Genomic DNA, 9,594 nt, shown 5'->3' on the forward strand with positions numbered 1-9,594 from the left:
AAAAAAAAAATTAATGCCTAAATGGTTAGAAAAACTATAAAGATAACTCTTTCATCTTGATTTAATCAAATATATTTTCTTGATAAAATATCCTCCACCACTGAAACAAAAACTGAATAAGAGTAGAACACATCATTTGTAAAAGAACTTAAGACACAAAATCTTATATATCTACGTCACTTACCTACCAACATATAGTAATCACAACTTCAACATAAAAACGTTGCACATATATATATATATATATATATATATATATATATATATATATATATAACTATTCTAATCCCTCCGAACCACATCTAGAAGAGAGTATTATCAACAACAATATCAAAAAAAAAAAACTCAGGGAAGGACAGAGAAAGAAGAGTGAAGAAAATGGGAGAAGAAGCCATAGCAAAAGTGTTAGTCTTCTCGTTTCCGATCCAAGGACATATAAACCCTCTCCTCCAGTTCTCAAAACGTCTAATCTCCAAAAACGTCTCCGTCACATTCCTCACCACTTCATCCACCCATAACAACATCATCCGCCGTTCTACCGCCGGAGGAGCCACCGCTCTTCCGCTCTCTTTCGTCCCCCTCGACGACGGTTTTGAGGAAGGCCACCCATCAACCGACACATCTCCCGAGTACTTCGCAAAGTTGGAAGAAAACGTCTCTCGAAGCCTCTCTCAACTTATCTCCTCCATGGAACCTAAACCAAACGCTGTCGTTTACGACTCGTGTTCGCCTTGGATTCTCGACGTTTGCCGGAAATATCCAGGCGTCGCTGCGGCCTCATTTTTCACTCAGAGCTCTATCGTGAATGCCATATACATCCATTTCTTGCGTGGAGAGTTTAAGGAGTTTCAAGACGACGTCGTCTTGCCTGCGATGCCTCCGTTGAAAGGTAGTGACCTGCCGGTGTTTCTGTACGACAATAATCTTTGCCGGCCGTTGTTTGAGCTCATTAGTAGCCAGTTTGTGAATGTTGACGACATTGACTTCTTCTTGGTTAACTCTTTCGACGAACTCGAAGTTGAGGTAACTATTCTTTATCTTTAGACATTTTGTTGTTTATTTTCATGTTTATTATTAATTATCTACAAAATGAAATCCAAATATAAATATTTTTCACGTCATATATTTAGTGGATACTATCCTACCGAATTACATGAGTCAATTAGTGCTTGACGTGAACCATACAAAAATACAACAAAACATCAGCAATATTTAAGTTGCAGATTTCAATTGAAATTAGGTAGTTTGCGAATATAATTTACCTCCGCAAATATGGTCATAGACTTGTATGTTCGTGTATAAAGATGATTTTAAATGATAGTTTTGTAAAATATCATTAAATAATAGGAAAATACAATAAGAAAATATAAATTTTCAGACTACAAAAAGACTATCTTCGAAAATCGAAAGATATCAGATTAACTGGCGAACATCCCAAGGTGCAGATAATTTGTAGCATGTCTTAGGCCAACTCCAACTAAAAGAGTATTTCAGCATAATTATAATTTCTAAAAGAAAAAAGAAGAAAAGAGAGTAAACTAAAATAATTGGTTCAACAATTGCTGACAAAAAATGGGTTCAACAATTTTATTTAATTATGTCAGAAATATTAATAGTATATATATAGTTTTTTAACCTTTTGTTAATATTATATTTGTAAGATATCTGTTGACAAATGTTTTTTTTTTGTAAGATATCTATAACGTATCTCCAACTCGAGCTGTGTTCTTGTCCAATTGTGTAGGTTTTATCGTGATTCGTGGCAAATACATAGCCAGAAAACTCAAATAGACGTGCCATGCGATAGGCCTTTGGATTATCTTAATACACATCTGAGATTAGACATGTGTCATGTGTTGCTGGCTAGTGGTTATAAATGAATTTTGCGCAAAATGTTTATTACCTGTAAAGATTTCACAAAAAGTTAATTCACTTTTTCAATTATTTCGAGTATCCTAACCCATGCGATAGGCCTTTGGATTATTTTAATACACATCTGAGATTAGACATGTGTCATCGAGTATTCTAAACCCAAAAAGATTTGATTCAGAGATCACAATCATACTATATGGTTCACAGTAGCAAATATTTTAGTCCGAGAACTTGTAGGTTTGGTCGGGCCAGTTTGGTTGATACATTTACCCAACTTCTTAAAAATGTCTTTTTGGGGTATGCATTTTCAAAGTGAAATAGGTTCCCTTGTTTTAGAAAACAAAAAAATTGAAAACTTTAAAGAGAAACATGGCTACGGCGTTTAGCTTACAAGTCTTTGCCGTCGTTAACACAAGCGAAGTATTTGGCTTCATAATGAAAATAAAAATAGTGTTTTATTATATGAACACTTTATTGTGTGTTTTCATGTGATCTAGAAAAGAAAATAATTCTAGAAACCGTAAACATTTATTATTCTTTTTACTTCACAACTTACAATTTTTCTTTTGGATTAAAACTATAAAATGTGTTTCTTCTTTTTTTGAAGAAAATACACTATTATAAATATATAATACGTAAGCAGTATATGAAAAACAATCTTTCAACTTGAAACTCTTAAAGTTTTTAGCAAAAAAAAATAAAACTCTTAAAGTTGATCTATTAGAGAAAGGTTTGTACCGAACCGGATTCTAACAAGAGTTATATAATATATGCATGAGGCAATTGTTTTGGTTGATTATATGAATGGGAGGCAAGCACATCATCGGCTGTTGCAGGAGAACTTGCACTTGAATCACCCATTCACCATTTTTTGTTTTTAATTTTTTTTTTACCGGAGATCTACAAGCAGTCCAAATTTCTTTTTGTTTTTTTCTGAAAAAAAAATAGATCTTTTACATGCAGATTTGTCCACTAGACATTTGGAGCTGTTCACCAATTTTCATCTTTTTGGCCAATAAATGATTTTATTACAAATCGTTAATATATTTAATATTATTCTATAAATAATATACTTTCATTCTATTTTGCTTACAGCTTTTATTATACAATTTTTTTTAACACTTATATATGATGTGTGTGTGTTTTGAATTATGTACATATATAATATTGTAGTTTCAATATATATATATATATATATATATATATATATATATATATATTAATGGCATATAGACATATCTGATTAATCACTAATATTTTCATATTTTAGTTTTTAAAATATAGTTTCGTAACTTTAGTGAAATATTTATTGTTATGTATGTATTGTATCGGTATATTATGTATTTTATTGTAATTTTTATTATTTAATTATATCATTTATTTTTAAACTGCTTTTATCATTATAAACTGTAATCAATGTTTTGAAAACCCGACCGGTGGAACGGTGGATCAAACCGGTCGGACTGTGACTCGTTCTTCCAACTGATTTTGGGTTGTGTTAAAATCAAATTAGTTAAACCGGTAAATTGAGTCAAAAACTGGTCAAACTCGCTAAAATCATGACCTGATTCGTTATTAGAATCCAGTTTTAAAAAATCATAGAAAATTCATATTATTTTCTACTATCTATGCAAATAAATTAGTTTCAGTCATATTTTATATCATTTAAAAAATATATATTTTATTTATATCATTTTAGATTTTAACAATGATATAAAATTGTATCAAAATAATTTACAACTATACTAGCTATAATGATTGTAATAAATTGTTTGATTTGCTTGATTTGTCTTTCTCTCACATGATCTGCTTGATCTGTATTTGATCCGCTTAATCTGCATGATATGATATGCTATGCTTGAACTGCTTTTATAGAATTAATCTACCAAGTGTATCTGCAATCATACGATACTAATATTTCTTTTATTGCATGGATTTACTGATATGATACCTTTTTCTTTCTTAGGTGCTAGAATGGATGAAGAACCAATGGCCTGTCAAGAACATAGGACCAATGATTCCATCAATGTACTTAGACAAACGTTTAGCAGGCGACAAAGACTATGGAATCAGTCTCTTCAATGCTCAAGTCAATGAGTGCCTTGATTGGCTTGACTCAAAACCGCCTGGTTCAGTGATTTATGTCTCCTTCGGAAGCTTAGCGGTTCTAAAAGACGATCAAATGATCGAACTTGCTGCCGGTCTAAAACAAACCGGCCATAATTTCTTATGGGTAGTTAGAGAAACAGAGACAAAGAAGCTCCCAAGCAATTACATAGAGGAAATTGGTGATAGAGGACTGATAGTTAATTGGAGTCCTCAGCTACAGGTTCTTGCGCATAAATCGATTGGTTGTTTCATGACACACTGCGGGTGGAATTCAACTCTAGAGGCATTGAGCTTAGGAGTAGCTTTGATTGGGATGCCAGCTTATAGCGATCAGCCGACAAATGCCAAGTTTATAGAGGATGTGTGGAAGGTTGGGGTTAGGGTTAAGGCAGATAAAGATGGGTTCGTGACAAAGGAAGAGATTGTGAGATGTGTTGGAGAAGTTATGGAGGAGACGTCAAAGAAAGGGAAAGAGATTAGAAAGAACGCTCTGAGATTGATGGAGTTTGCAAAAGAAGCTTTGGCTGAAGGAGGAAACTCTGATAAGAATATTGATGAATTTGTTGCTAAAATTGCTAGGTAAACTATTCGTACCAATGTGTGATATGCTTAATAAAGTGTTTTGGGAGTTCCAGAAACGTAAGAATTTTATAATGTAACTGTTTGTTTTTTCTTGAAGTTTGCTTTGGTATGAACAACGTGAAAATAATTAGAGCCAGAGATTTTTCGGGGATTGAAAAATAGAGAAACCAAGTTAAGTTTTGTGTTCTTATTTGTTGGATATTTGTTTTCTTCTTAAATGCCAATTGAAAGAAAACTTATATTTTTATAAATTAGAGACGTCACTAGTGTTTGCTAATACGAGCCTGCTTTTTGCTTGGGAAAACTAGGTGAGATTATAGCAATAGTTTTTTTGTTACAAGCTTTTCAATCACATATGTTTATACAAAGTGTTGATGTGTTAAAACTTATAATGAGTAAAACAACCCATTATTTTACAAGTCCAATCTAGAAAGAATACGCATGGATAACCAAAAATACAATTAACTAGTGAAAGAGGAAGGGTTTGAAAGATGATTTATTCAGATCTCTCCTCATGCTCATTAAGAAGGCAAATGAACAAGCTATTCCATTAATAAATTAGGTTCGTGTGTCTTCTTCTTTGCACCAAAAAGTTTATATTTAATCATATTTTGATGTGTGTTAAAAAAAAAATCATATTTTTATGTATCCATGCCACTTCATCTGAATTTGATTTGAAAATCAAATTCATTCCAAGAAATCACTTTTTATTCTTATTAATCTCTTTCGTTAACCTCCATTTACGTATTTTATAAGAAAGTCTACTAGTTTCAAAACCAAATCTTGAATATCATATACAGACCTTAAAGGTTAAATTCTATTAACAGTATTAACAAGAACCAACAATTGACTAGTTAAAATCTGTATACCCAAAAATCCTTAAAAAAATCGTGGCTTTTACCTAAATATAAGGATATTTTTCATTAGCAAAATCTCAAAAATGTAATTATAATAGTGTTGCTTTTTAGGTGCTTCTATATAACATATCAGTTACATGTGGCAAACGGCTACTGGTTGGGACTTATGAGTTTTCGTTATTAGACGTTACTGAAAGCTTTAAAAGTTACACGTGTACATAAATGATTGGTTCTACTACGTGGAGCCTATATTAAAGCGAAATGACTAGAAGAGAGAGATTGTCAGCCACAAAAAAAAAAGAGAGAACTTCGTTGAGCTAAACCCTAGCCCCGAGCCTCCGAGAAGAAAAGGGGATTTAGTTACGTATCTTCTTAGGGTTTTGCACCAGTACTCGATCATGGATTATTCTGATGATGATGGCATGCTCGATAATGAATCAGGTGAAGATAATTTATACAGTGACGATGCAGCCGACAGTAATCCTCTATTTGCCGAGGAAGATATGGACAAGGATTGCACATCTCAGCTAAGTTACGTAGTTCTTAACGAAGAAGACATTCACAAGCATCAAAGGACCGATATTGTAACGACCCAATTCCCAGCCCAATCACTTTGGCCCGTCAGAGCCCGTTAGTGTTGCAGGAAACCCTTGGTGAGTCCAATATATAAACCATTATTGCCATTATTTTATTCTCCAGAAACCCTAAGCGTTGTAACTCTACAGAGATTGAGCCGTCACTCACATCTGAGATCGTACCGCCGCCACCACCACGCCCAGAGCCGAGATCGACCAGTTCACCGCCGATCCCAGCCGAAGGTAACCGGAAATCGCCCTTTCCGATTTGTTTTTAAAACGGCCGTTCATTCAATCGATCATAACTCACTAACCATTTGGAATCTCGTGATTTCAAGACCACCATCGTGATCGTGACGTCGAGACGAGTCCGGAGCAGGAAGATCAGCCGGAGATTCGCCCAGACGCGCCGTCACGCGCATCTTTTGTGTCGCGGCGTTCCGCGCGTGTATCCCACGCGCCACCGCAACCCGCCGTCGTCCATCGCCGCCGTTGATTCCGGTAAGCCGCCGTCCTTTTACCGCCGCGGGTGACCGCCGCCGGTGACTCGGCCGGTGACTCGGCAACTCGGCCGAGTCGACTCGGTGAGTCAACGCGGATCCGGTCAACCGGTTAGGTTAATTGATTTCGTTTTGGTTTAGGTTAACCGGTTATTTATTAAATCGATTTCTGGTTAAAATTGATTTAATTTCGGTTACGGAAAACCGATTTGGTCTAATTGAAATTGATTTTGGTTTGGGTAAACCGATTGGTTCAATTCGATTTCATTTGGTCAATGGTTGACCGGCTTGGGTCAGAGTTGACCGGGTTGACCTTTGACCAGCGGGTTGACTGTTTGACCAAGTCGCCAGTTATCCGTTTTTAACCGTTCGAAGGGCGTTCTGACTCGATTTTTCGCCCCGATTTCAGATTTGGAGTCTGTTTGAGCAGTTGGAGTTCATAGCTACTACTTTTCCACGTTGCTAAGGTGAGGGTCTTTTCCCGAGCTTCTCTTACACGGCTTAGGACCTCGAATAAGTATAATTTATTTCTAATGTGTTTCCGTTTGCGTGAAATTGAGTCTGTCATTGTTTTGCTTAGTTTTAGGTTCTTTGCTTAACCGGAACTAGGGTGTTAGATGATTCAACAATGTTTGTTCATTTGTAATTGATAATATATATATATATAGTATATTGATGTGATTTGGTTGATAGCCGACTATGGATATTTCGGCTGGAGACAGTACATTGGGTGTGGTGTTTGCTGCGGCACAGCGTAGTCGACCTGTTGTGCCAAGGCGTGGAGGTCGATAAATCGTCTACGGGCGTGTGTTACCGAGCACATATTCGGTGGTGTTTTGGCCTGTTAGTGGGCAGCTTGTTTGATCTCTGGGTACTTTAGGTACCGTGTTTTGCAACGTGTTAGGATTAAATTATATTTATTCGGAGTGCTCTGTCCGGGTCCATGGACTTCGGGTTTAGTATCCCATACCTCACTGGGTAACTCCCCTGTTACTCACCCCTCATTTGCCCCATGCAGGTGAGACTGACGACTAGGGGATTGATCGGACAGCTGGTGCTTTTAGGCGTTTTTCTTTATTTTATTTCTCAGACTTATATCTATTATTTCGACGATTATTTCAGTATTTCGACTATGGGATTTATGGATTTATTTCGGTATTTATATGAAAGTCGACTTTCAGACTTTTTTTACGGATTTGAGATATAAGTTGTTGATTAGTAGCACGCCGGGCTCGAGTGTTAAAGAGACGGGTGTTACAATTTGGTATCAGAGCGGGGTTGTGTCTCGGCTTTGACCCGGGACGCCGGTTAGGGGACCTGATTTTCAAAGATTTTGTTTTAGTTTTCGACGTTTTTTTTTAAAAACTTAGAAGCACCTTTTTGTTTGGTTATTTTTCAGTAATCGTTAATGTTCTGATTTAACAGAAATTAATCGTTTCGTCCATCATGTTTTCAGATGCCGCCAAAAAAAGGAACTAAGCGTACTCGCACAGTTAGGGTCAGAGCTGATGCTCGTGAAGTTGTGGATGAGCAGGGTGCTGCAGGAGATGTTCAGGGGAATGGTGTTCAGGCAGAGGGTGTGCAGCCTGTAGTCCCACCGTTTGATCAGGCTGCGCTCATGCAGATGGTTCAGCAGGCAGCTACCCAGGCTGCCCAGGTTGCTATTCAGCAGGTTACGCAGGAAGCTGCTCGTGTAGCTGCACAAGAAGCTGCCCGTGTAGCTGCACAGGAGGTTGCCCGTCAGTTGGCTGCTGGTCAGCAGATTCCAGCTCAGCAGATTCCACCGCAGCAGATTCCAGCTCAGCAGATTCCACCGCAGCAGATTCCACCTCCGCAGATTCCACCACAGCAGATTCCACCGCAGCAGATTCCACCTCAGGTTCCTGTGCAGGGGGTTCCAGAACAGCAGCTTCCTCAGGGTTTACAGCAGCCACCACTACCACCACCTCCACCTTTACCGGTTTACCGGGTATATGATGAGAGATTTTACAGACTCACGACTCAGATGCGGAACATGGACATGGAGCATTTTGGGGGAACAGTGGATGCTACAGTTGCTTATGATTGGAAGCTTGGTCTGCAACGAAAATTGGAGATTATTGAGTGTCCACCAGAGGTTTCTCTTAGGTTGGCTATGCAGTACCTACGTGGAGATGCACTTGTGTGGTGGGAGGGAGTACGATTGGGCCATCGTGGGCCTGATCCGCTTACCTTTACAGATTTTATCCGGGAGTTCGATAGGAAGTACTTTCCAAAAGAAGCTATGGATAAGAAGAAGAGTGACTTCGAGCATGTGAGCCAGAGTGGCATGACAATCAGGGAGTATGAGGTTGAGTTCAACCGACTTCGCAGGTTTGCAGGAGGTGGTATTACTGAGGAAGACCTGATTAGGAAGTTTTTGAGTGGGATGCGAGTCGACATTCGCAACAGATGTCGTGTCGTCACTTACCAGAGATTGGAAGATTTGGTGGAGAAAGCTGCTGAGCAGGAAGCAGGTTTGGCAGAGGAGCAGAAGTTCCTCAAATCATCTCAAACTAAGTCTGGAAAGACTGATGAGACTCAGAAGAGGACCAGGGACCAGTCAGAAGCACCGTATTGTGCTCGATGTCGTCGTCACCACGGCGGAGAGTGTCTCAAGTGTTTTACTTGCGGAAGGTGGGGACATTTGTCAACGCATTGTCGGATGAAACCAGCAGATGCGACTTCGGCCAGTCAGATCGCAACACCTACAGCGGCAATCAGGATTTGTTACAGTTGTTATGAGCCCGGTCATATTGCTAGAGATTGCCCAAAGAAGGGGCAACCAACGCTTCCACCAGCTAAGCGTCAAGCCGTCGCTCCACGTGTGTATGCCCTAGGAGAGGCCAATGGAGCTGAGCCGACAGCCGTTACGTATCTTTGCCCCACTCGTTTCTCTTGAGAGCTATTGTGGTTGTGATTACTATGTATAGTTAAAAAAAAATTATGTGTAGGATCGGTTTCTGTTGGAGGTGAGGTAGCTCACACTCTTTTCGATACGGGAGCTTCTCACAGCTTCGTGAGTTCGCGACTAGTCAAGTCTTGGCCTTTTCAGGGTGTCTTTGAGCCTAAGACCAAGCA

At 38.4% G+C, this 9,594-nt stretch overlaps 2 protein-coding genes across 2 annotated transcripts; both read left to right on the forward strand.

The window, feature by feature from the left end:
- Window positions 1-173: 173 nt before the first annotated feature.
- On the forward strand, window positions 174-4,753 carry LOC103865149 (UDP-glycosyltransferase 74D1). Its single transcript, XM_009142928.3, has 2 exons — window positions 174-1,023; window positions 3,839-4,753. Exons 1-2 carry the CDS (start codon window positions 379-381, stop codon window positions 4,562-4,564), a joined length of 1,371 nt encoding a protein of 456 aa, XP_009141176.1. The 5' UTR covers window positions 174-378; the 3' UTR covers window positions 4,565-4,753.
- A 227-nt stretch (window positions 4,754-4,980) lies between these two features.
- LOC117133444 lies at window positions 4,981-9,477 on the forward strand. The gene is made up of 5 exons (XM_033289606.1): window positions 4,981-6,073; window positions 6,146-6,238; window positions 6,334-6,496; window positions 6,905-6,962; window positions 7,952-9,477. Exon 5 carries the CDS (start codon window positions 7,952-7,954, stop codon window positions 9,413-9,415), a length of 1,464 nt encoding a protein of 487 aa, XP_033145497.1. The 5' UTR covers window positions 4,981-6,073; window positions 6,146-6,238; window positions 6,334-6,496; window positions 6,905-6,962; the 3' UTR covers window positions 9,416-9,477.
- Window positions 9,478-9,594: the final 117 nt, after the last annotated feature.

This window comes from Brassica rapa, chromosome A04 (assembly GCF_000309985.2).
Source record: "Brassica rapa cultivar Chiifu-401-42 chromosome A04, CAAS_Brap_v3.01, whole genome shotgun sequence".
Lineage (NCBI taxonomy): Eukaryota > Viridiplantae > Streptophyta > Magnoliopsida > Brassicales > Brassicaceae > Brassica > Brassica rapa.